This window comes from Hippocampus guttulatus, chromosome 8, assembly GCF_054856545.1.
Source record: "Hippocampus guttulatus isolate MCC_2025c chromosome 8, RoL_Hgut_1.0, whole genome shotgun sequence".
Classification (NCBI taxonomy): Eukaryota; Metazoa; Chordata; class Actinopteri; order Syngnathiformes; family Syngnathidae; genus Hippocampus; species Hippocampus guttulatus.
In genome coordinates this window covers 1,976,199-2,003,048 of record NC_141268.1, presented here as the reverse complement: position 1 = coordinate 2,003,048, position 26,850 = coordinate 1,976,199, and the positions used below count along the sequence as shown (strand labels likewise).

The 26,850-nt window shown below is 41.3% G+C and overlaps 1 protein-coding gene across 6 annotated transcripts in view; it reads left to right on the top strand.

The window, feature by feature from the left end:
- Positions 1-25,925, top strand: part of csnk2a4 (casein kinase 2, alpha 4 polypeptide) — a 49,047-nt gene extending 23,122 nt beyond the window's left edge. For 3 of the 6 annotated variants that reach the window (XM_086116947.1, XM_086116948.1, XM_086116946.1), the window contains 7 exons: positions 1,788-1,898; positions 3,216-3,317; positions 8,871-8,971; positions 9,351-9,499; positions 20,058-20,144; positions 21,768-21,798; positions 24,358-25,925. In XM_086116947.1, coding sequence (XP_085973073.1) covers positions 1,788-1,898; positions 3,216-3,317; positions 8,871-8,971; positions 9,351-9,499; positions 20,058-20,144; positions 21,768-21,798; positions 24,358-24,619 — 843 coding nt within the window. In that variant the 3' untranslated portion in view covers positions 24,620-25,925. Of the gene's footprint in view, positions 1-1,787; positions 1,899-3,215; positions 3,318-8,870; positions 8,972-9,350; positions 9,500-20,057; positions 20,145-21,767; positions 21,799-22,471; positions 22,654-24,357 lie in introns of all 6 variants that reach the window. The other 3 variants (XR_015101545.1, XR_015101546.1, XM_086116949.1) reach the window with 3 other exon arrangements.
- Positions 25,926-26,850: the final 925 nt, after the last annotated feature.

Sequence of the window (26,850 nt, the reverse complement as noted above, 5' to 3'; positions counted from 1 at the left end):
CATGGTTGATTTAATTATTTTTTATTATTGTGAAGGTGAAGGTATTAATTAATGTAGTATTAGTGGTAGTGGTAATAATAGTAGTACTCAGAGAATGTTTAGAGATTCAGCCATCTCGTTACCTCTGCGTCCCGCGTCCTAGACGCGTAATTTTCCCACGGGACGCACAGTTCCAAATAATTTCTGCACTCAGTGATTGACTTCTATGCAAAGTCATTTCTCAACTTGTCTTCCGTGCCATGTCATGCCTGTTGAGTGTTGATTTACTTCATATTAAGAAACTACAAAACGTTAATTCATAAATGTATATCATATGATTTTATTTGTTTTCTCAGTATAAATAACACGTACGCTGACTGTTCTACTCTTTGAATAAAAACACTTCATTCAAGCGTTAGGGAGTGCAAGGGGTTATGATGGAGGGGTGTTGCAAATCATGAAGACCTGCCAAGTGGTATGATATCATTGTTTTATACATGTCCTCGGCTAGGTCTCAGCTTCAAAATCAGTCCTTGGTCCTTGGCCTTGGCCTCGGAAAATTTCTCAAGTCCTTGGCCTTGGCCTTGCCCCGGAAAATCTTCCAAGTCCTTGGCCTTGGCCTCGGAGTCAAGTCCTTGGCCTTGGCCTTGGCCTCGGGTTGCCGGTCCTTGGACACAACACTGATATTACGTGACTAAAACCACACAAGAATAAGTGCATGCAAATTAGGCAATGGTTAAAACACCTAAATATAAAAATCGGCATTCCCACAATACAGTAATCCCTCATTTATTGCGGTTAATGGGGACCAAAACCACCCGCGATAAACAAAAATCCGCGAAGTAGCGACCAATTAACATATATATTTTTAAAAATTGCCCCACGTGGGCCTTTGCGCTTGAGCAGAGTGCACTAAAACACACACACACACACACCAGCGATCCTGCTGCGTGCAGCAGAGTGTTTATGATTAGGAAATTAAGGTTGTTTAGACAATTAAGGATGGAGAGACCTGCTTTTGTTCTTATAAGTCTCTCTCTCTCTCTCTCTCTCTCTCTCTCTCTCTCTCTCTCTCTCTCTCTCTCTCTCTCTCTCTCTCTCAGCAACACACATACACTCACCTGCACGCCCATGCGTGCACCACACACACACGTGCCCCACGTGGACCTTCCGTGCTTGAGCAGAGTGGCACACACTAGCACGCATAGTAAACAACACTTAGACACTGATTTTTGCGGACTTCCGAAATAAAAAAATTCATGATTGTTTGAAAAAATCCGCAATGGACCGAAGCCGCGATAAACAAACCGCGAAATAGCGAGGGATCACTGTACTTTGCTGCAGTTATAAGTCACACTTGTGATGGTGTTAATTGACATATTTATTATTTTGTAAAGGGTGTGTGTGATATAGTTACAGGGAGGTTCTTTCTTGCGCTATTTTTGGTGGTAAATTATTGTGACTTCTGCCAAGACCCGAAATAACAAAGTTGTGCAGTCACTATATACAGTACACAGTATTTCAATGGCTTGCACACGATGTAGACGTGTAGTTGCAGTGAAAAGGACAGTGAAATTTATTGCCGAAAGCGTTTTTTGTTCATTTCACAATGAACTAACGAGCCACTGGGATTGACAGTACTACTGATTAAAAAATAAAAAGCCCAGACAAAATTGTATATTTCATTTCGATATAGTGCGCATCGAACCGTAACCCTTGTATCGCATGATTTGATAAAGATACGTGTATTGTTGCCCCTCTAGTATTTATTTATTTATTGACTGTTCAATGTATGTATCTTTCTGTAGTTACGTCTGATTGACTGGGGGCTGGCTGAATTTTACCACCCAGGACAGGAGTACAACGTCAGAGTCGCCTCACGCTATTTTAAAGGACCCGAGCTCTTGGTGGACTATCAGGTACATATGAAATTGCTAGCGTGTGAAGGAGAGCATTTCCTTGTTTTATCAATTGTGCGTATTGTATTGTGTGACTTTGGGAACAAATTCATGTTTGAGTGTTTGGGGGTGGGGGGGGGGGTCATTTTTAGGAAGCATATAGTGTGCCTTCAGAAAGTGTTTGCCTGTTTCTTTTTTGTGTGTGTAGTTTTGATGATTTTAATATTTAAGATACCCACCCCCCCAAAAGTAACAAAGATAACCCAAGTACATGTAAAATGACGGTATTGTATTTTACTGCATTTCTATGAGTTCCAAATGACCGCCAGGGGCACTGTTTAAAGCACAGGTGTCAAAGTCAAGGCCCAGGGGCCATATCCGGCCCCCTACGTCATTTTATTTGGCCTGTGGGAGCAAATGATGCATGTCAACTTTCATGATTTTTGCTGAAATTTGTACCGAAATGTCAAATTCTAATAAATAATGTTGATATTTTGCACCGGCCCTCCGAGGGAAGCCATAACTCTGAAATGGCCCACGACAAAAAAAGTTTGACACCCCAAATTTGCGTCAAACTAAGTACAATACAGCACACGCTGTGTAAAAACTTGATTTTGTATCGGTGATGTCCTGATGCTTTGACTCTGAGGTGATGTGTCTGAGTGATTTCTACTAAAGCGTATGCGCTTATTTGAAGCTAAATGCATGCACTGTATGTAGGGTTGCCATTAAAGATTTTGCGAGTCGACTAATCACCAACAGTGGTCACGATGTTATGGCCCACAATATTTCATGGCCGTCTATTTATGTATTTATGTATGTATTTATTTATTTTTAGGTAGGGGGGTTAATCTTTGTATGTGTGCAGGATCTCTGCTCCTTCCTGATTGGTGACCATTGTCCCCAACTCAGCTGACCAGGGGGGAGTCTTATTCATTAGTGTGTTTAGGAAAACCCGCCATAATTAGTTTTGGATTTTTTGAAATTCTGGAGTGTTTGTCGTGTCTTCGTCTTGTGTGTTTTGGGTGAAATGCGCCTGACTTGTTTGCCATGTGACTGCATTATGCACAATGCTCCTGTTTAGATCACGGATGACGCGGATCACCACTACTGTACAGGACAATACATACATCCATTGGAAAAAGTGTTAGTTGAAGCAGTTTGACAGACGAAGCGCTAGATAAATAAATCCATAACTAAACAACTCATCGACTCTTAACTTAATTTTTGACGATCAAAGTCGTCGTCATTTTGACTAGTTGACTAATCATGGCAGCACTAAGTGTATTATTCGATTAATTGTGGAGTTATTGCAGGATTGGCATCTCTGTGTTTCAGATGTATGACTACAGTCTGGATATGTGGAGCTTGGGGTGTATGCTGGCAAGCATGATCTTCAGGAAAGAGCCTTTCTTCCATGGCCATGACAACTATGACCAGGTAATCACAATGAAATGAAGCTTTGAAGCAATTGCCTTGCTTTTTCACTGATCGCCAAGATGAAATTGTGGATTTCAGCCATATTTTAGACTTAATAAATTCAATCTATCATAGGATTTGGATGAAGCCCTACACACTAAAATCAAATATGCTTTATGTTACCCAATGATTTTCCCGGATTATGCATTAAACACAATGGTGCATATTAGACAACATAGGCCTGATTGGATTGGCCGATATTTTGCATTATTGTCTTTTTTTCGCAGATCGGTCAATATCATTGATAATCTCTGCAAAATAAAATAATACATCTGCAGCTGTTTCCCACGTAGCGGGCCGCCACTCAGGGATTTTGACGTTACCTTTCAATGTGTAACTGTTGTAATAACTTTGATTGCTGCACAGTAAGCCGCTCTGCTGCTTGTTTGGTTCTTGTGTTTCTGCTAACCGATGCAAATACAGATTTCCTTTGTGGAACGATTTTGCAAATACAGTGCCTCAAACAACTTGAAATATCAACCGTATCTTTAGCTGGGCTTCCAATACACTCAGAAATGCGCAAAATGCAAATTGCGAGAGCAAACTAGAAATGGAAACAGAAATTATCCACAAAAAAAATAACTTTGGCAGATCGCAAAAATATATCAATATAGAAGTACATGTCAAGATGGTAGTATCTCGCAAAAAATGTAATGGAAAAACACATTACCGGCTACCGTTATGCGCATCTTTGTTTTGATACTCTGCTAAATATACAATGCCCTTTCCTCAATTTGAAAGGAAGTACCTTTTCATCCCTCCATGAACCGATGGTTTCTACCACAAAGGTAAAAGAAATGTGTTGAAAAGATGAAGAGCAGCTTTGGAAATTTTTAGGGAGAGCTTGTGTCATGTGCTCAAAAGGAAAATGCTAATTGGACAAAAAGGAGATCTGATTCTGCAATGGATTTCTCATCCTCAAGTACCAGAATGTTGGTCACACAAACTGATTTTGCGCATTTGCAGTCAGAATTTTTACTTGTGAAACTGAATGTGAAAAGTCAGCAAACTGAATCTGTGTGGAAAAGATTTGAATTTGTGTTTGTAAATCTGATGTGAAAAAAAAGTACAGAATTGGATTTTCAGTGCACTTATTCAAGTTGAGCGATTCAAATTATTCCCATCCAGAGGTACATCAGTGAATGTGGCAATTTTGGAAGCTGCCTCAAATGTGCACACACAGTATATGACAGTGTCAATATCCTGAGGCGAATCTTTATTTACTTACATGATCATTTTTTAACCGGCTGGCGTGCGTGTGTCACAAACGAGCTTCCGCATTACGTGTGACGGCAGACGCACTGCACACCAATGTTACGGTCCGACTGGCTTCCAGATTAACTGGCTCCCGATTCCAGCCATGACCATTAGGGCAATGTCAGTCCAATAATTTTGTGTTTCTTGACTGCAGATTCATCACAAACTACATTGAAATTGGGCAACTGCATAACTGTTCAATTCTTCAACAAACAAAACGCCTCGTTGACAACTCACGACTGGCTGCAAGAAATTGTAAACATAGTAAAAAGTAAAACCATCAAGGAAGAGAGAAGTATGTGAACCCATGACGAAGGAATAAAAGCAGCACATTCGGGCGACTGCTCTACCCCTTAAGCCATGAGCTGGCACACTTTCACCGGCGCAAAATTTGTACCCTCGAATCTAAAGAAGTTCCCCGGCGAGAGCACGAGTAATCTGGTGCTCAACGTCGCCCATGTCAACTGGCTGTTCGGAAGCAACTTGACATAGTCGTGATCGTGCTGTTTTCACCTTACTTTAAGTTCATAACTGACACTCCCACAGACTCACCTGCTCCAAAAACCACAAGGGAGGAAGTGCACTGTCCAACCAGTTGCACTGTTCGACAGGAAGTGTTGGGGTATATTTCAAAAGGACAGAGTATTTGAAAATAAAAACAAATACATTTTCAGGCCAACTTATGAAACGTACATTAACCGTGCTGACTAATGGCACTTTTTCCCCTTTTGTGAGATGATCAGGCAACATAACCTCATCAAACCATCAATGTTCCCTCAAATTTTTTATATGTCTGGGCAAACAGACAAGCTCCCTGAGCACACCGAGGACCACTGTGACGAACATCAGAAGTGTTCGCTGTGGCCACACACGAGTATCACACCTGGGATCATAGAAAGTTAATGGCTTATTAAAATAATCAAATTACAACAGCAATTTCCATAAGTTTACTTTTAATATAACTAATTTGGCCCACTTGAAGTGAAAAATGATTCCACTTGATAGTGAAAAATACTTTCAAGAAATGAGACATACACACCTTTCAGACGTAACATTTTGTTCACATTAAAACATTCACATTTTCCACAATGATGTGGGCTGTATCTCGTGATCGTGTCTTTTATTAGAATTTCGAAAGAATATAATTTAATGCTTAATATCCATAAATAAAACATCGTAATAAATGTCACCAGAATATTCACAGATTTGACTTTGACCTTAGTTTTCACGTTTGTCCTTCTCACTTCTCCAATGGTTGTACACTTGAGTATTCCAACAGCATTCAAATGACTATTCTGCTGAATGTGTCGCTTGAGGTAGTCCAGCTTCCATTTAGTCCATATTTTCCATCGGAAAATTCGCTTACAACTTTAGCTTCGCTGCATGTTTTGCAGAGCAGACCTCTCTCACTTGAAAAAGAAAAAAACCTCACCCAGTTTCACCGCTTGTTCTCCTATTTCATTTGTTGATTAATGTGCACTGTCCCAATGAAATAAGAAAAAAAATTGCACATACTCCGACAGCCATTCCAACCTAGAAGAACCGCAGTTCATTTTTATTTTGGTTTGGGGAGTCGATGTATCACGTTCACTGCCCGGTCGTTTCACCGTGATAAAGGATTAGCATTAGCGTCACTTATCGCCGCCACACTGTTATTGTTATGGAGCAGAGAACATGCGTAAGTACTGTCAATGCCGTTATTGGCTGCATAGCGTCATTGCATTGTATCGTATGATTCGCTGGACACCTGCCACTCACTGACTTACACAGCAAAATGATGCAGAAAAAATGTTATACCGTATATTTAATTCATTTGAAGTGCATTCACTGCGCTGGATAGGTTTTCTTGTGCGCTAAGAGTGTGCGACCAGTGCGCAGTTGCGCAGCTTAGAGGGAACATTGCTCACCATCACTGTTAATTTATTCTGTAAAACAGTTAGTTGTAAAGTAGGGACTCTCAGGCGCATGAATGGCGCTTTATACTGGCCAAATTGTCCACTTTTCGTGACGATCCGGCAGCATAACCAGCGTGACGTAATGATGTTTAAACCCCCCGTTTTATTCAGTTACTCCATAAGACATATATGCACCTGCTCCTGAGATCAGTACAAGCATAACCCTCATTTACTTATTTTAGTTGCTTTCCTCTGACTTACTTGAGCAAGTTACTTATTGTCAGACCCAATTTTTAACTATAGTGGCTGCTACATGAATGATAAAAACCGTAGCATATCAATTTGTACCGTATGAATGAAACAGTCTGCTAAATGCATGTTGTACTGCAATTTAATAATAATCCAATAAGGCAAACACAGTCAATTATCTGAGATAGACTGTGATACTTGTAGGTCCATCATTTGCCATAGTTCATGATTACAAAAACTGTTTTCTGTTTGTTTTCAAATGCGTACCGTTGACTTTTCAAAAACACAAATTCAAAAGGTTTAATCAAGTCAAATTTATTTATATAATCTGTAGCGGCAACTTTTGTCAGTACGTCAGCAGGGCATGAAGGTTCCCGACTTGTGCCTTTCTCCGATGGGCCTTTCCGTTCAACAACGACGACAACAAAAACACGGGGCCATCGTAGTTCATCCAAAAAAATGATTCGCTTTAATTTCTTCTTGAACATAAATTAAGGCTTTACAAAAAAATGACAAACATAACTTGGTAGTGTAAAGTTAGCCCACTAGATACTAAACTTAAACGAAACACGTCGTAACACGGTAACACGTTTTTAAGTACAGTAACATGTTTTAAACACGGTCAGAAAAGTTGTTGTTCCATGCCATACTGCCTTCCTGATGCTGCTTACGTCAACCTGGCTTTTTAACAGTCTAAAGACAGGACAACTAATGGAGCCCAGATATCTTAACATTCTTAATAAATTTACTGTAGGTAAAATAGCAATAAAATAAAACATCAAATACAAGCCAAACAGCTTGCACCTATTCAAATCCAATGATCCAATGGTGAACAAATAGCTAAATATATAATTTAACCAAATTTTCCTGATAGCTCTAACATAATCCTTTATCAGAGAAGAATCTAAAAGGACGTCACAATTCCACAACGGCATCCCCTGATCTTAACCCCCTAGAGCAGTGGTTCTTCACCTGGATTCGATCAAAGCCCAGGGGTTCGGTGAATCTGTCTCAGGGGTTCGACAGAGCTTCTGCCATGGAGGTTAAGATACACCCAACTCAACATGTCAATTAGATATGACACGCCCGCTTGGTCATCACTGGCTGCAGATGATCACATTACATTGCTTGTCCAATCAGTGCTGCGGGAAATTTACTTCACTCAGTAGTCAACGTGTGACTGTTGTGATAGTACGTCGTGTGATTTATTTAGAATGTTGTAATACATGTGAACTATGTCGAGCAAAAAAAGAAAGTGGCCGGACGAATATGGACATTCACATGCATCACAGAACGTGATGGGACTCAGCATCCTATCTGCATCATTTGTCATGCCAAGTTGAGCAACTCGAGTCTCGCATTGTAATGAAGGGTTCAATGAATGTGCATATTAACTGGGTTCCGTACCTCTAACAAGGTTAAGACTCAAAAGAACCCAATGAAGCGAAAAATGGGGGGCCTTGAGAAGGGGCCACAGATGCGGGAAGAATCCCTCTTCTAGGTTGACCAGGCTGCAATGGATGCCGAGTGGCAACAACTTACACACAATGCAATATTGGAAAATGCTAACTAACTACAATAGTGTCAAAGTCCATTTAAAATGATGAAGTGCGGCGAGAAGAGTCCTTCGAAGAAGTAGGTCCCCTTCATAATCCGGCCTGGTTCGTCCTGAGCAGCTTCCAAGGTACTGGCCAACCTTTGATCTTGTGCCAATCAGTCTATGCCGTATTGAACGGCTGAATTGAGACATTAAGTAAAGTCAAATAAATGGGAGACTTGTTCCAAAAAAGATAACATACGGACATGTTTCAGTCAAACAAATTATACAGTTGAACAGTATCAACCGCTGTTATTTAAAAAAAGATCAATATAAAGCACGGACCATAGAACTAAAATGGAACATAAGTGAATGTGTTCTTCCTTTTTTTTCTGTTGTTTTAGTCTTCACTTGCAGAGAACGGCCTGCAGGGGGTGGTACTGCTGTGCTTCACTTGCCTACCTGACCCCATGTCTCTCAATGTCTTATTCAAAAAATTGGGAGTTCCTGTCTATATTTTATTGCTGGTACTCTCTGCACAAACTGTATCTGAGAGGCCTGTTTGTTGTTGTTCAGCTGGTCAGAATAGCCAAGGTTTTGGGAACAGAAGATCTATATGACTACGTTGACAAGTACAACATTGAGCTCGAACCCCGCTTCAACGATATACTTGGAAGGTAAAGGTGCTACTCAAGTCGCTGCAAATTTCACTTTGAAAAAAAGAATAAAAAACAATTTGGAGTTTAAAGGGGAATTCAACTCCAAAATCTTATTGATAGTTTGTTCTATGTGGCCCCACTAATCTAAACACAGAATTCTGATTAATATTGAAAATGGGTGGATTTTGATATTTAATATATGTTCCCCAAACGCAGTACTGTATCAGTCAGAATACCATGCTTATACTAGTGGGGCCGCATAGAACATATTGTAAATAATTTTTTTTAGTTGACTTGCCCTTTTTCTCTAGCCTCAGGTCCTGCAATAACTGAATATCAATTCTCTATATATCAAGTACATTTCATATGTGGTATGAAATTTTTGTTTGTCTACCAGGCATTCTCGGAAGCGGTGGGAACGCTTTGTCCACAGCGAAAACCAGCATCTGGTCAGCCCAGAGGCTTTGGATTTCCTTGATAAACTGTTGCGCTACGATCACCAAGCCCGTCTAACTGCTCGTGAGGCCATGGATCACCCCTACTTCTGTAAGCACTCACATGCAGTGAAGAGTTAAATTAGTAATGGGAATTGCCTTGTAGTCCTTCTCTCAGTGTTGCCCCTGCAACATTGATGGTACAACATTGATTTAGTGCACTGTTAGCAAAAAAAAAAATAAAGTGCTGCAGAGGTTTTGTTCACCAAGGTATGTTTTTGTGAGTTGAACACCCGACAGCCGTGTGGAAAAAGTGTTTGCATGTTTGTCAAGAGGTGTCAAATTATCGCGTTAATTGCGATTAATTAATTAGAGTACATTTAGCACCTTTTTTTGTATCGCGTTAATCTAAATTTAATCTCTGCCATTATTGTTTCTATAGGTGGGCTGCCTTTTTCGAATAGCCCTTTTTATGTGTTGGCTTCCTGTGTTGGAGTTGTTGAGGGTGGGGAGACAACTCTCAGTCACAGCCTGAAGCGGACATTGGTTGGCTGCCATTATGTTGGGCTTGTTTAGCTGAAGCTGATAGGCTCCCATTGGAGTTGGGCGGGCTTTGTAAGCAGCGGTGAGGAGTGGAGAGGTGAAAGTGGAGCAGCATATGAGAGTTCTCGGCACAATGAATGGAACATTTACATTCCAAAAACGCCCTGACAACACAATTGATAAAGGTAGAATGTTGTGTCTAATTTGTAAGGAGTTTGCGTACCACCAAAGCAGCTCAAATTTAGCCTTCCACATCAATGTAAATCACCCAGTTGCGAGTGCACGTTAGCACCAAAGGTGTTTGCAATATAGCGAGCGAGCCATACATAGCAAAGCTCTTCGGCTAACTAAACTCGAGGCATGGTTGATGTGTCCTCCGTAGACTACGAGAAGTGATTGATGTTTATTTCAATGCTTTTAGTTTTTCATGATGAATAGTGTTATTTCTAAAATGCGAATTTACAGCACTGTGATTGAAGGGTCTGTTTCATTTATTGTTTATTATTTGAAGCAAGTTCAGTGTTGAGTACTTGTATTGCTCAGAAAATTGTTCTTACTGTTTTTGATATGTTAACCTAAGCACTTTTGATGTTGTATTTTATTTTGTAATTCTTTGGAGATTTAAAAAAACAAAACGGTGATATTCCCTCTCGTGCTCAAAACTAAAGGTTGCAGGTAGGGCTTTGACTCGTCTCAAATACAGCAGAAAGCAAATGGCTAGGACTGCATCTGTCCAAGTCTGCTGAAAAACAATAAAATACTTTATAATGCCACTTATTCTTTTATCTTTTGATCTGCCTCAACAATGTAATGAATTTTAAATGAAAATAGTTTTCCCCCCAGGAATTTTTAGATGAGATTAAAATATAGATTAATTAGATTAATTATAGGCCTAATTAATTAATCACCCATTTTTAATCGCTTGACAGCACTATGTTTGTCATCATCAAACAAAATTAAATATTAGTCAGCACAGGTAAACAAAATGCAGTTTTAAAATGAAGCTTTTATTTGTTAAGGGGGAAAACTCAAACCTGCATGGTCCTGTGTGAAATGGTGATTGCATGTCCTGTTAAAACATAACTGTGGTGTATTATACTTGAATTATATTCCTCTAGCCCAGGGATCAGGAACCTTTTTGACTAAGAGCCATAAACGCAAACTATTTGGAAATGTATTTCAGTGAGAGCCAGAAATATAAATCTATGTCTATACAGTATATACTGTATATACATATATATATACAGCATATTGACAAACAAGTAACAATTGTGTCAGTGGCATACATTGTGTATATATATATAAAAATCCTCGTCTCACCCCTCGGGTGGTGTCCGTCCCCCATTCAGCTCGGGTCCTCTACCAGAGGCCAGGAAGCTTGAGGATTCGGCGCAGTATCCTTGCTGTTCCCAGCACTGCACATTTCTGGACTGAGATGTCCGATGTTGTTCCCGGGATCTGTTGCAACCACTCATCGAGTTTGGGGGTCACTGCCCCGAGTGCTCCGACCACCACAGGCACGACTGTCACCTTTACCTTCCAGGCTCTCTCCAGCTCCTCTCTGAGCCCTTGGTATTTCTCGAGTTTCTCGTGTTCCTTCTTTCTGATGTTTCCATCACTTGGGACCGCTACATCCACTACAACGGCTTTCCTCTGCCCTTTATCTACGATCGCGATATCTGGTTGGTTCGCCATTACCATCTTGTCAGTCTGGATCTGGAAGTCCCACAGGATCTTTGCTCCGTCATTCTCCACCACCTTCGGAGGTGTTTGCCATTTTTACCTTGGGGTTTCCAGTCCATACTCCGCACAGATGTTTCGGTAGACTATGCCAGCCACCTGGTTATGGCGTTCCATGTAGGCTTTCCCTGCCAGCATCTTACACCCTACACCCATCTTTTCAGTCTGGATGTCGAAGTCCCACAGGATCTTCGCTCTGTCATTCTCCACCACCTTCGGAGGTGTTTCCCATTTTGGTGTGGTATATCGGGGCCTCAATGGCTCTGGCGCTCAGGGCCTGCTCCTGAGCAGCCAGGATGAGTGCCTCTGTGCTGTCCTTCAGGCCAGCCCTCTCTAGCCACTGATAGGACTTGTTGAGATCAGCCACTTCAGTTATGGTCCGGTGGTACATCCCGTGTAGGGGCTTGTCCTCCCATGATGGTCCCTCTTCCAGCGCCTCATCCTCTGTTCCCCATTGTCTGAGACATTCTCTGAGTACGTCATCCGTTGGAGCCTTCGCCTTGATGTATTCATGGAGCTTGGATGTTTCATCCTGGACGGTGGCTCTCACACTCACTAGTCCCCGGCCTCCTTCCTTTCGGCTTGCGTACAGTCTCAGGGTGCTGGATTTGAGATGGAACCCTCCATGCATGGTTAGGAGCTTTCGGGTCTTGACGTCCGTGGTATGAATCTCTTCCTTTGGCCATCTTATTATTCCTGCGGGGTATCTGATCACTGGCAGGGCATAGCTGTTTATTGCCCGGGTCTTATTCTTGCCATTGAGCTGGCTTCTTAGGACGTGCCTCACTCGCTGGAGGTATTTGGCCGTAGCCACTTTCCTTGTTGCCAGTTTGAGGTTGCCATTGGCTTGTGGTATACCGAGGTACTTGTAGCTGTCCTCAATGTCTGCTATTGTTCCTTCAGGGAGTGAGACCCCTTCAGTGCGGGTCCGGCTTATCTTAGCCGGACGACCTTTCCTCTCTTAGTCACCATCCGACTACATTTCTCAAGCCCGAATGACATCCCGATGTCGCTGCTGTAGATCCTGGTTGTGTGGATCCAGGGAGTCTATGTCCCTTTCGCTCTCATCTTAGCCGCAATGATGCCTGACATGTGGAGGAACAGGTTATTGGCCGATAGTTGGATGGGACTGCACCCTTTGAGGGATCCTTCATGATCAGGATCGTTCGCCCTTCGGTTAGCCATCCTGGGTGAGTCCCATCCCTCAGCAGCTGTTTCATTTGTGCTGCCAGACGCTCATGGAGTTCTGTGAGTTTCTTTAGCCAGTAGGTGTGGACCATGTAGGTGCTGTCCAATTCTTCATATCTGAGACTCTTTCCTGTATGTCTGCCACTGTTATGGTAACTGGGTTGTGTTCAGGGAGGTTGCTGTGCTCCTCTCTCAGGGTCACCAGCCATTGTGCACTGCTGTTATGTGCAACCTCCTTCTCCCATATGCCTTCCCAGTACCTTTCAGTTTCCAGTCTTGGTGGTTAGCTCTGTTGATAGGACCCTGCCACTGAGCGTACACTTTCGCAGGTTGTGTTGCGAACAGCCCATTTATTCGTCTGGCCTCATTCTCTTTCGTGTACCGCTTTAGGCGGCTGGACAAGGCTTGGAGCCTTTGTTTGGCAGTTTCGAGTGCTTCAGGTATGGTCATCTGGATGTACCTCTCGGGTATCGGCCTTTTCATCACACCTCTCTGGGCCTCCGTCAATTGACTCACATCTTTCCGAGCCACCTTGATCTTAGCCTCCAACCGTCTTTTCCATGGTGGGTAACGTATCTCATGGCTTCCATGGTTGCTCTTATAGCCAAGCATCTCTAGGATCACTGATGCTCAAGCATACAGGTATATAAGCTCATTGGTTTCCGTGATCGTTACGGTAGGGATCGCCCTCAGTGCTGCAGTCACACTTTCCATGAGACTTTCAGGTGGTACTTCACATAGCCGTTGTAATCGGTTTCTAGGTTGCAGAGCTTTCATTCTCGCCATGATCTTAGCTTTCAGGTCAGTTGCTGTCTCGCTCAGCATTTCATTCATTGGGGCTGGCCTCCCAATCTCATCATCTGCATTCATTGGGGCTTGCCTCCCAATCTCTGGTATGACCTCCTCCTCTGATCTGGCAGCCTGGGGCCCTTCACCATGGAACCTGCGTTGTACCTCATCAATCTCAAGTTGTGACAGCAGTTGCCGTTTGTGGATGTGGGAACACTGAGCTACTAGTTGTTTCGTGGTCAACCGTGACTGTGGGTTTCGAAGTAACCATTTAGCCCACATTCTCTGCATGTAACCCCTCTGACTAGGGTTGCTTGAGTAGTAGCATTCCAACAGAGCCATGTTATCGCATCTCGCCCATCTCCGCTTTGTTCCAGTAGCCCATTTTTCATCAAGGTGCTCTGGTTCCCCAGCACCTGACGCAGACCTTGTTTGGCCGGGCGACGTCTGAGCCGGCATGTCATTCGTTTTATTGTCTGTCATCATTGTATGAAGTAGGCAATTGCGTGAAGGATCTTGCCCAAAGACCCAGGTGTTATGTGCTCATTTTTTGCCCCAAGCGGGATTCGAACCACATCTCCCGCACGCCAAAACAATGCCTTACCAACTGAGCTATCCAGCCGCTATATATATATTAGAGCTGTCATTTTAGCGCGTTTTTATTGGCATTAATTTAAATGAATTTTAACGGGATTAAATTTTTTCTCACGAGATTAACGCGGCACACGTCACAGCGGATGTTACGTTGCTCTATAAATAAACCACAAACAAAACAACAAGCACGCTGCATAGGTCCACGCACGATTGTTTTGCCAGCCATGGCAGCGCGAGACACCGAAAACTGATATTTGAAGAGTTTATGAATGGAAAGTTTACTTTTAAAAAGTTGCCAGATTGTTCCACTGACAAGACCAAAGTTACCTGTATCATACAGGTATACAATGTATGCCACTGACGCGATTGTTACTTGTTTGGAACTATTTTGTGTGGAAGGTTACAGTCAGAGATGTGTTCCTCGAGCCGGTCCTTGGCCCCGAGGACCGGCTCGAGGACCGAGGGGCGGTCCTTGGTCCTTGGCCTTGTCCTCGTAGTCAAGTCCTTGGTCCTTGGCCTTGGCCTCGGGAGTCAAGTCCTTGGCCTTGGCCTTGGCCTCGGATCGCTGGTCCTCGGACACAATGATGGATTAGAGCCTCGAATCCCTTGCATAAGGACCGCAAAAATCACGAAGGAATCGAATAAATTCCATCGAAGGAAACCCATATTGATGGGTCTGCCACTGACAGGTGACAGTTAGCGCAACGTGTAAAGAGCGGCATCACAGTTAGTTTCAATCACGGTTTGTTGCGTTCGCGATCGGCAGTTTAAATAGCGTGTTAAGCCTTTCTGTAACAGTGGTGTCTTTTATTTTGTTATTTTTGCACAGTCGTCACGTTTGTGCGGTCGCACTAGAATGTTTGTTTGAACCAAGTAATTTGCGTTACAGCTGGAGTCAAGAATGTCGGCACTTCACTTCCGGGTTTGGCCGTTGGGATTTGGAGTCCTTTTGCTCGATTCCAGTTATGTTTGCTGAATGCTTTCTCATGTTTGGAATAATGAATATTGATAATACATAGTTTAAAAATCATGGTTGATTTAATTATTTATTATTATTATTGTGAAGTTGAAGGTATTAAATTAATGTAGTATTAGTGGTAGGTGTAATAATAGTAGTACTCAGAGAATGGTTAGAGATTCAGCCATCTCGTTACCTCTGCGTCCCGCGTTCTAGACGCATAATTTTGCCACGATACGCACAGTTCCAAACAATGTGCGTTTTTGGGACGCAAGGAAATTTCTCAGGCAAAACAAACAAACAAACAAAAAACTACGGCAAGCCTGAGGATTTCACAGTAACAATCGTGACCGGTAGCGTGTCGTCTCCGTGGCGTCATTTTCACGGTACCGAAAAATTGTTTAATTATAAAAGTCACCGCACTTGTGACTGTGTGATCCACGCAATTTCACTGTGCCTGTATGTGTGTTTGTGATGTGATGTGGTGTGTGAGTGTGTTTCTTCTAATTTACTTTCGTTTTGTTTTCAGTGTTGGGGGGGGGACACAACAGATGACGCTATGTGTGCATGCGGGTTGTTATTTTAGTCCGCAAACTGAGGAATCGCGTGGATGAAAGTTTGAGATGGCGGCGAAAAAAACTCACCAAGGTCTACTAATTACGATATTTAAGAAATGGGAATGCTTGTCTGATTTTTCGTATGAATCGTCCAAAGGGCGTATCACTAAACTCACCTGTGACGTATGCACAGAACGCGAGAGCGAAATACGACGCGAGGCACGATTACGAGGCAAATTGGTCATTAGATTTGTAGGCTAATCGCTGTGAAAAATATTATGAAACAGTATTGGTTATTCTATAATTTACTGGTTGTAGCATGGTAACTTTATGAATAAAACATTCGTCACAAGGTGTAGTAATGCTCATGTTAACTGTTGGTAGAACTAATGATGACGTGTGCTAAATTCTTTCGTCAAATTGATCGTAGATTACACATGCATCGTCTTGGGAAGAGGATGTCAAGCCACATCAATACTTATCTGTATTAATGATTACCAGTCAATTAATCTTTGCAGTGTGAGATTGGAAAAAATACTCTGATGATGCCACATGAGTACACCAGTTTTTGATCCATTTATTTTTTGGAATAAACCTGGAGTACACAGCTGCTGATGTAATGTTCATTGTTAATGCATCGTTTTCAAACATTGACCCTTGAAACATTATACTTTTGAGTTTCGGAATTCTTGATTATCAATATCAGTCAAAATAGAAAAATGGGTTCCCATGATGAACGTTTACGGAACCCAACATTTGTAATCGTGGTTTCCCATTGGGTAATCCGACGGAACCGAAAAACGGTTACCATGAATTTCCCGAAATCCTCAGGCCTGCTCCTGAATTATTTAAATTTTTGCAGCATTTGTTTATCATTGTATGTATATGTTGTTGTTTGTGTTATTATCATATGCAATTGAATAAGTAGACCCTTTCAGAATTCGAAATTTGGGACTCTCTCAATCCATAATGGCACTCGTACTTTTTGTACTTTCCATAATGGCACTAGATTATGTGTAAATAACTGCTCCAAGTGAAAAATGTTCATGTAAAATTGAAAATCGAAATTGTTATTTCAGTAAATATTTGCATTTTGCACATAGAAAACAGATTCATGATTCCATGGTGATGAGAGCATTAAAATGGGGAAAAATAGGGCAAAAAATATAAAAGATAAAAAATGCGTGAGTAATCATGATTAATTTTTAGCGAATTTGAGTTAATTATGACAGTTGCATTTTTAATTAGATTAAATATTTTAATCGTTTGACAGCTCTAATATATATATACAGTATATATATATATATATATATATATATATATATATATATATATATATATATATTTGTTTATCTATTAACTACATAATATTGGAGGGCCAACGTTATCCAGACACCACAAAAGCATGTGATTTTCACATGTGGAACCCCATCAGATACTGTCAATGAATGGTCAGATTTGATTTCTGTCCGTGTATTGATTCAATTCCAAGCAAACTAAGTGAATGGAGATCCGCCTTGCACTTTGTTGTGATTATCTCAAGTGGAGTCAGTAATGAAATCACAGCAATCAACAAGGGGGTTGTCATGGTGACGGGGCTGCCCCACACTCTTGCGGGCTCTGTAGTCTGATATAAGCATGATTTTGTCTCCCTGTGGGTACCAGCCCAGGAGAGTAAGCGCTGGAGATTTCCATGTAAAATGGAAAATCGAAATTGTTATTTCAGTAAATATTTGCATTTTGCACATAGAAAACTGATTCATGATTCCATGTTGATGAGAGCATTAAAATGGGGAAAAATTGGACAAAAAATATAAAAGGAAATTCAGAAATGATAAAAAAAATGCGTGAGTAACCACAATTAATTTTTAGTGAATTTGAGTTAATTATGACAGTTGCATTTTTAATTAGATTAAATATTTGAATCGTTTGACAGCTCTAATATATATATATATATACACACAGTAAATATTCTCTAGTACGGACTCGTGTTTGCGCTGTCCAATTGGTCCTGATAACAGAAATTCCTCATTTGGGAAATGAGCATGGTACATGTCCTTTATGAACCTGCAAGTATGTTGAAAATGCACGTGTAACAACACAATCAATAAAATACAAAAATGTACTGTCCAAAAACAAATTATATATTATATTATATTTATATATAATATTATATATAGAATTTTATATAACAAAAACTGCAATACAGGTGTATCCCAAAAAAATCACAACAGTAAAATGCGTACAGTATTTTAATGTTTATTTTTTTCTGTCTTGGGAAAAAAAATGTATTTTGGATTGTTTTGTTGGATGCATTCTTTGGTTTATGACAATGTTTGCCTGCGTGTCATACAGTTTTCTTGGTAGTTGCAAGTAACTGTCCCGTTGATCACTGATGTCTGGTAATTCTTGTGCATACTGAAGGATTTTTGTTGCCATTTCCATTGCTTCCTTGCTGGATGGTGGCTTGTCATCAGGAGTTGAATCGATACCTTTTTTTTTAAGTTTCGTAGATTTGCGTCTTTCCGACTCCAAGTGTCTGTTGGATCTTTTTAACTTTGTGTCCAGCCTCGCTCAAACGGATGCATTTCACTCGCTCCGCTCCAGTCGTTACAGTTCTTCTACGTTTCGATGCGATGATCTACACGACGTAAGTGAATAAAGTTACAATCTTTCGCAATTACAGTAAAACGCACGCCAATAAAAAGTCGCTTACACGTCTTCGTTTCGAATCTGATGAATGAAAACGGCGAAGCGAACACGTTTCTTCGGTCATGTCGAGTGGGTGCTGCTTTTAAGCTAGTGCCGCGTTCTCCAGGACGTAAGTGAATAAAGTTAAAATCATTCACAATTACAGTAAAACGCACGGCAATAAAAACTCACTTACCCGTCGTCGTTTAGAAACTGATGATCGAAAAACTTCATGTATTTTCTTTCATGTATTCGGGACTCAAACCACTCACTGAGATGTAGAGTAGCAGTAGAATTTTAAAATCTTTTCTAAATCTGAATGGGAGCCAGTGTAAAGCCTTTGGGTAATATGTTCTGATCTCTTTGTTCTCGTCAAAACCCACGCTGCAGCTTCCTGAATGAGCTGCTGCTCTTTGATGTCCATTTAGGAGATGATAATCAAGTCGACTCGCGATAAAAGCATGCATGGATACATTTGTCCCTTTCTGCTTGGAGCATGCAACCCTTCACTCTGGATGTTTTTTAGCTGGTAAAAGGCTATTTGTGTGATTGATTATATATAATTGCTGAAAGTCAGGTCTTTGGTTTTTAATGCCACTGACTTCAAGTGTTTTTGAACAGCAGTCCTCTATTCTTTATTGTCTAAAACAATTACAATTACCTCGGTTTTGTTTTGATTTAGCTGCATGTAATTTTGGTTCTTCCACTTGTTCATTTGCTCTTGACGGTGACACAATGCATTAATTGAACTGTTGTCATTAGGGGACATTGATAAATATAGTTGTGTGTCATCTGCATAACCATGCTTGCCAACATTGGCGTTCAGATCCATTTGAACCAAAGGTTATACAGACTGAACAAAAGGGTTCCATGGACTGACCCTTGGGGAACCCCACATCGTGGCCACTCGATCAGATTCAAAACTTCTAATGATCTCAAACTAACTCCTCCAAGTAAGACCTCAACAATACTTCAAATATGAGTGAGACAACATTTCTCCAATTCACTGTCATAGAATCACTGCAAGTTATCACAAATGTTTGATTTAAGTTGTTGCTGCTCAGGGTGGCCCAAACGGTTATTTGGTTTTGCGGGCAATCATTCTTTCACCCTGGGGTGTGGACTGTCGGCTGGGATTAGTTCGTCCCTCCCTTCATTTAAAAACTGCATTTTCTGTTTCCATTGTTTGATGATGGGAAACATTTAAGTGTGACAAACATGCCAAAAAATAAGAAATCAGGAAGGGGGTAAACACTGTTTCACACTACTGTAGGCGCAGACAAGTACAGGGACCAGGGTTGCACTTTCTGCACTTAAACTGTTACCAGTTGTTGTGGGGAAAAACAATGTACTTTCCGGTTGCTCTTTGGATCCCAGGATGCACTGCAGCATGCTGAACTTTTTCCATCAGAAGGTTGTTAATCATTATTTAAGTGTGCCTGACACTTGGAATTGATTGAATGTGAGTGTCAATTAACTGCCTTGTTAAATAAGTTGCACATTGTTCACACAAAACTGTGCGTGTGACTCTGACGTAGCTCCTATCCAGCCTGTTTTTGAAGCCTCACTCCTCCAGCACACCTTTCTTATTATTTTTGTTGTTCCTTTAGTCCCCGTTGTGAAGGACCAGTCTCGTGGTGGAGTCGCCAACCTACCCACTGGGAACCCAGCTGTTAGCACAGCCAGCATTATCACTGGTGAGAGCTCCCATTGCCCCCCCCCCCCCCCCCAACAATCATTTCAGTCTATTAGCTTGAATGAATTACATGGTTGAGTTGTTACTTATAACTTGTAAGATTTTTTTTCTTGTGAAATTGAATCATCAATTTCACAGTATACCTGTGATGAGATTGCTTTTGAATTAATGGTCGAGTTCCATATTCAGTTTTCTCATGGCCTCCAAGTATCTTAATGACAATTTATTTTTGCGTACTTTGCTTCAAAACACCATATTGTTCATAGGAAAAAGATAATGCAACATACAGAACTGTCACCGCATAGTGACAAAATGTTTATTTACAGTATTACTTGTAGTTTAAGGCGCTTCGGATTATAAGGCACACCTTCAATTAATGGCCTATTTTACAACTGTTTTCAAATATAGGGCGCACTGTATTATAAGGCACATGGCTGTGGTTGCGCTACACATCCACTAGTTTGTGCTATGCTACAGGAACACAATACAATACAATACAGCTTTATCTTTACTGAGCCTCCACAAGCGCTCTAGTTGTAACAAAGCCATTAGAACTGGTCACAAACACAGACATGAAACATAAATACAAATGGCGTTACAAAACAATAAAAGACAGAAGTTATGAAGACAATTGATTCAACAAAAAGGCACACAAGCCTCGTGGACTCACATCCACAAGGGGCTAAATATCCTCACAAGTCTTGCTTGTCTTCTTCTTCCTTCATTTAGTCAGTTGTTAACTATGCTTTTTGTATTATCTTCGTTTCATTATGGCTGTGCAGAGCTCACAAAGTAGCTGTCTGTTTGAGTGTATGTTGGTGAATGCACATGTGAATTAGTGTCGGGAAGAACCCTTTTCGGGTACAATTGGTTCCTGCGAATAATCGCAACAAGATGGCATAGGAACACTAACAGGGAAAGAATTCAATGGGGACTATAAAGAGACTGTGATACCATATTTCAAGCCCACTGAATTATAGGGCGCACTGTCGGCTTTTGGGAAAATGGAATGCTTTTAGGTGCACCATCTAATGCGGAAAATACGGTACTCATATCTTTGTTTCTTCCACTTTATCTTTGTGCCTTGGCAATGGAATTTCCGAGCCATCATATAGATAGGGAAACAGAGAAATACAGGGGCATCTCAATAAATTAGAATATCATTGAAAACCTAACTTCTGCACTCAGTTCAAAAAGTGAAATTCATAGATTCACTACACAAAGATGAAAGACATTCAGATTTTCCCGGAATTCCGGATTTTCAAATTTTCATGAAAGTTCCTCCGGAAGAAATTGAGAAAAATTTGTCTAAAATTAATCCAGATATTAGTTGACAACATTGAACGAACACGAGTTTGAGTTTGTTTTGCTTGTAGCGACACCACTCGAGCGAAGCGTACCTCAGCACTCGATAGTCCGCTGCTCTCTGCTGTGCGCGCGTCAGCGCGAACATGTACGCACGCGCGCGTCTTTTGGTTTCAACCGATCAGTGCCGACGCAACCGACTTCACAGATCAAAGAAGCTTTGCTCTACGACAACAGCTAAACTCGCGGAGATGACACGACGCTCGAGGTCAGACGGACATGTTTTTCTGCTAATCTCTGTGTTTCCCTTTTTGTCCAGATTTTGCTTTCACGAGTGTAGCCATGTTGAGGTACGAACACTCACCTCTCCCTTCGCATTCTCATGGTCTCGCCATATCTCAGAGATTTCAAAATTTCGGCGAGAACGGAAGCCACAAAGGGTGCACGTGTGCACACAAAAGGCAGATTAATCATTGAATGTCGAGTATTTGAATAGTGTTTTGTGTAAACTAATTCATGCGTGATCTGCTCAGTATGGGCCCAGCGCAATGTTTAAACAGGTAGCCAGGCAAGCTGACATACGTGCAATAGACGCGAGTGTTAGGAACACGTTCACGTGATCATGGCTTGAGGAAAAGGACTTGATCTGAGATTTTTTTGTCTGACTACATTAGAAAGGTCGACAAACCTGGTAAGTCAGTTAAAATAATATTATATATATACCGTATTTTCACGACTATAAGGCGCCATTAAAAGTCTTAAATTTTCTCCAAAATGGACAGGACACCTTATAATGCGGAGCGTCTAGTGCAGTCTTCCTCAACTGGCGGACCGCGATCCACGACCGGACCGCCGACCTCCTCTGTCTGGACCTCCTCTGTCCTGACCCTCGGCAAATTGTATAAAATAATAAATTATAAAGTGATTTTTACATTATACATTTTATATTTTTGGACTATAATCTGCGCATTACCGCGATCACTTGTTAAAATTATCCGTTGTATTCTTTGTGTGCACTAACAGATGTATTGCAGAGGACCGCAGCAGCGCGACTGTGTGTGTATAATGTTTGACTAACTGGAGACCCTGGCTGAGCAGGGCATGTCGGCGATAACGATGCGCTGATTGGCTCCTCTGAACTGAAGGTGTGCCCATACATAAGCGTCAGCATATACGATGCGCTGATTGGCTCCTCTGAACTTAAGGTGTGCCCATACATAAGCGTCAGCACGCGTCTATCCCAATACACACGCATTCAAAATGAATGATTATGTCAGGAAACAGACACATGCGCGACGCCACAGTGTGCTCACAGCTTCAGCCCAGGAGAGCCGCACACAGACAATTAGACAAGACGAATCGCGGGAGGTTTCGATTGTGTGCAGTTTTGCTCCCGTCTACCCGGGGATCTTTGCAGATGTTTAACAGCAGAACACCGCAACATGGTAAATTAACATCACAATAGCGTCCTCAAATAATATTTGCATGCCTCAGACATTGCATTCACCTTTAGTGGAAGAACAGCACTGCACAGTCCTGTGCTCCCTTGTGTCAGTATTTAAAATGGTTCTTAACTCCTCTTCTGATATATTTTTCAGTGATTTCAGAGGGGATGTGAAATGGGGAATTGTACAAATGAAAAGGATATTTTTGTTTTCATGTTTAGTATTTATTTTGGTAAAATTAGTATTTTGTTTTGTTTTTGTTAAATTAAGGGAAAAAAGACAACTACTGTTTAACAAAGTTAAAGTAAAAATGACTTATTTCCCTAAAAGGGCTATTTCTATTATTAAGCAGGCACAACTTAGCAAAATAAAAGAGTTCCTGTGCCTCAACACAATACCTCTCATTATTTGCTGTGTACTGGCAAAGTGAATAATTGTTATTTTCATGCACCCCATTATTGGTTGGTTGTGAGGAGTGTTGATTTGTATAAGCTTGGCTTGACCATACTAAATGGGCATATAGCCCTGCTCCCCATGACCGCCGCGCATGGGACCGGACCTTGGTCTTATTAAAAAAAAAAAAAAGTGGACCTACAGCATTTCTAGTTGAGGACCATTGGTCTAGTGTATGAGCCGAGTTCCAAAGCATGACTGAGAGCGCTTCTGGCCGACACGCTATTTATATAGAGAAAAGGCGGAGTGAGTGACGACAGGCATGCGGAAGTCCGCCAATGAGTGAAGGGTGGGCGTGTAAGAGGACGCTAAAGGCACGTCCCTAGCAGGTACCAGTCGCCATTGAGTGAAGGGTGAGCGTGTAAGAGGACGCTAAAGGCACGCCCCTAGCAGGTACCAGTCGCCAATAAGTGAAGTGAATGTGTTTTTAGCGTGCGTGCATGCATGCCGTATGTTTAAGCTGGCGTATGTTTTACCATGCCTGGAATAATACCGTGCGTTTTGTGTATGTGTCAATCACAGAAATAGCGACCCGTTACTGAGACTGCGCCCAACAATACGGTGCGCCGAATGGTCGTGAAAATATGGTATATACAGTATACTGTATATATATATTTCCTCCCCCACCCCCCCCCCCCCCCCCCCGGAATTTTCAGGAAAGTCCACTTTCATCTCTGAGTCTACACAAAGTGAAATTTTAAATTTAAAAAGAACTCGTTATAGCGCACAGCAGTCAACTGGTCCGATCCCCTGGCTACAGAAACAATTTCTCGGGACATGGAATCTCACCTTTCTAACAGGGAAGGAGCCCGAGCAGGTGCGGAAGGCAAAGAAGTCCCAATTAGACATAGTCAGACTCACATCCAGACAGCTTGGGCTGACATTGCGATCCCAACTTAAATATGGTTTTTGGAAATTGTGCTCTTGGCATAAAACCTGCAGCCTGCAGGTGGTTATCATGTGTTACAGTGAATGTGCTGTTGTCAAACTGTAGCTCTGGCACTTCTCCAGGTATCTCTGCCTTGCCAGCTTCGACTGCCCTTGGTCCACTCACTGGCTCACCTGTGCTGTCTGCCACCACCAATGCCCTGAGCTCCCCAGTGCCCACTGCTGCCGGAGCCCCTCAGTGACCCCCTCATCAAATCCAGATGGAGACAGGTGCAACTCTACTAGCTCTCTACATCTTAAGTCTGCGTGGCCAAGCCTCATCAAAACCTTACGATTTTTGTTCTTCCTTGTCTCCTCTTCCTATCAGTTTAACATGCTCACGTGACATACGAAATGAATGTCCCGTGTAGATAAAACACACTGATGTTCATTTCTCTAAATGCAGCAATGCATTCAAGGGGGAAACTGTGTCATCCATGTTTTACGTTTTTTTGTTAGGATTATGTTGTACTTTAAGAAGTACGTTGGCAGAAGGCAAACAAGAGATATTTGCCCTCAGGACCAAAAGGAGCACACCTTGAATAAACTTGTTTTGCTTCCAGTAACTCTGAACACATTGTGTGTCTGGTGCTGTTTTGTGCTCCAGATGCATGACACTCCTGTCTGATTACTGTCTGAAAACGTCCAGCCATACCAGCCAAAACATTGAGACCAAACCTTCCTCGCACACAAGACACTCTCACACTCTTCTGGCCCGCTGGATGCGTCCCAGTAGATGAGTAATTTATTTCTTAAGAAATGCTGCTTTGTAGTTCTTTGAAATACTTCAAGACCGAACCAAAGTTTTAGTCCCATTCATTTGAAAGAATAGTAGAACAAACCAGGTTTGCTCTCAATAGATAAAGGTGTTTAAAAATCTGGGTTGTTTTTTCTTCATGCAAAAAAATTGCTCGTTTTTCCTATAAGGGTTTAACTGTGGAGAGAGAACACACAAAAAAGGGAGAGAAGGAGAGAGAAAGAGTCATGGCCAAAATAACTATATCTGCAGTAGAATCTTTTTTGTTGTCCTGTATATCTTTGGATGATGTGGAGTCGGTGATTGAGACAAAAATCGAATGCTTTTGAGCCCTCGTTACTGCACAGACAAGTAATCTAAAGACACTGGAGAAAATGCTGATGCAAATGTATAACGAACAAATCCTTGTATCCAAAATGAAGACTTTTATGCATGGCAAGGTGAGGATTTTGCATTTAATGTTTTGTGGCCAGGCCTGCGATGAGTAAAAAACAGAATGGGTTAAGATTGACAATGTGAGTATTCATAGCATTTTTATTTGAGGAATCAATTCTTGACAGGTGAATGAAATGCTGTTAAATTTGGAGTAAAACTCAGCAGTTCACTGAAGTGTGGCTCTGTGATTGGCCAACAGTTGGATCTACACCAGTTTATTCAAGTCCAAATGCTGAATAGCACTTGAAGGACATCAATCTCCTGTGTTCTTGCGCCACAGTGTGAAAGACTTGAAAGTTTTTGACCCTGCTGTACATCTTCTGTAAACATGGAAATACAAAATAAATCAAAATGTGTACATTGAGTCCCGACACCACTGTATATACTGTATTTTTATGTCCTTATATAGAAGACTAGTATTTGCAAATATTTGTGTAAATAAACAATTATTTATCAGTTACCTAGTGGTTTTGTCATCTTGGAGATTATTCGCGTCAAGTGTGCATCGTTCACATGCGCTAAAAGTTCTTTTTTTCCAGCTGGAATAAGGCAACCTGTTTATACTTAAAGATGATTCATTTGATGTTAAGTCGAGATGGCTTTCTTGCTCACCTACTGTAGCTCTCTTTAGAAGTTTTCAACATTTTTGTACTTCAAATGAATATCACAAAAATACATTTCGAATGAAAGTTAAAAAATCTTGGATGCCATTTTTTATTTTGAAATGCTCTTTTCTGTTGTTTGTTTTTTCTAAAATGGTAAATATGCAGTTAGAGAGATAACAATTTTATTTTGAACATGTATTCCAAAAAGCAAGAAAATAAGTACGGTAAAGGAGAAACGGAAATACAGTACTTGCAAAAGAAAGATTACAAATGAAACATGTAGGGGTTTTCCTGGCTCAAATTGAGGTAAAGGCGTTACTATCCTGAACATGCACCATAACGTGCATGTATTTTGTAAATTGAGCTGACTCACTTTCTTTTACAGGAAAACAGTAAAGAGTTCCAACAGTATTGGATCCGTCAAAGTGAAGCTAATTGGGAAAATGACTCCTTCACTTGCTCTTTGGAGATATATCATCAAGCAAAAACTAATAATCATTGATTTTGATTGCATGATGTCACGCTAGCTCAATTATTTTATATTACCTGCAGAATTACTGGCTAAATACTTCTAGCCACAAACAATAAAGTGGATTGGCTGACATATTGCTTCGGACCGGTTCAACAATTGTCTGCTACAGACAGTAGTGATGTGTCGAACGAACCGGCTCTTAGAGCCGGCTCTTTGAAGTGAACGACAGGAGCCGGGTCCTAATAGGGAACCGCTCTTAATAAGAGCCGACTTTTTTTTCTCCTGTTTTTTCCCCCTTTCGGTTAAAG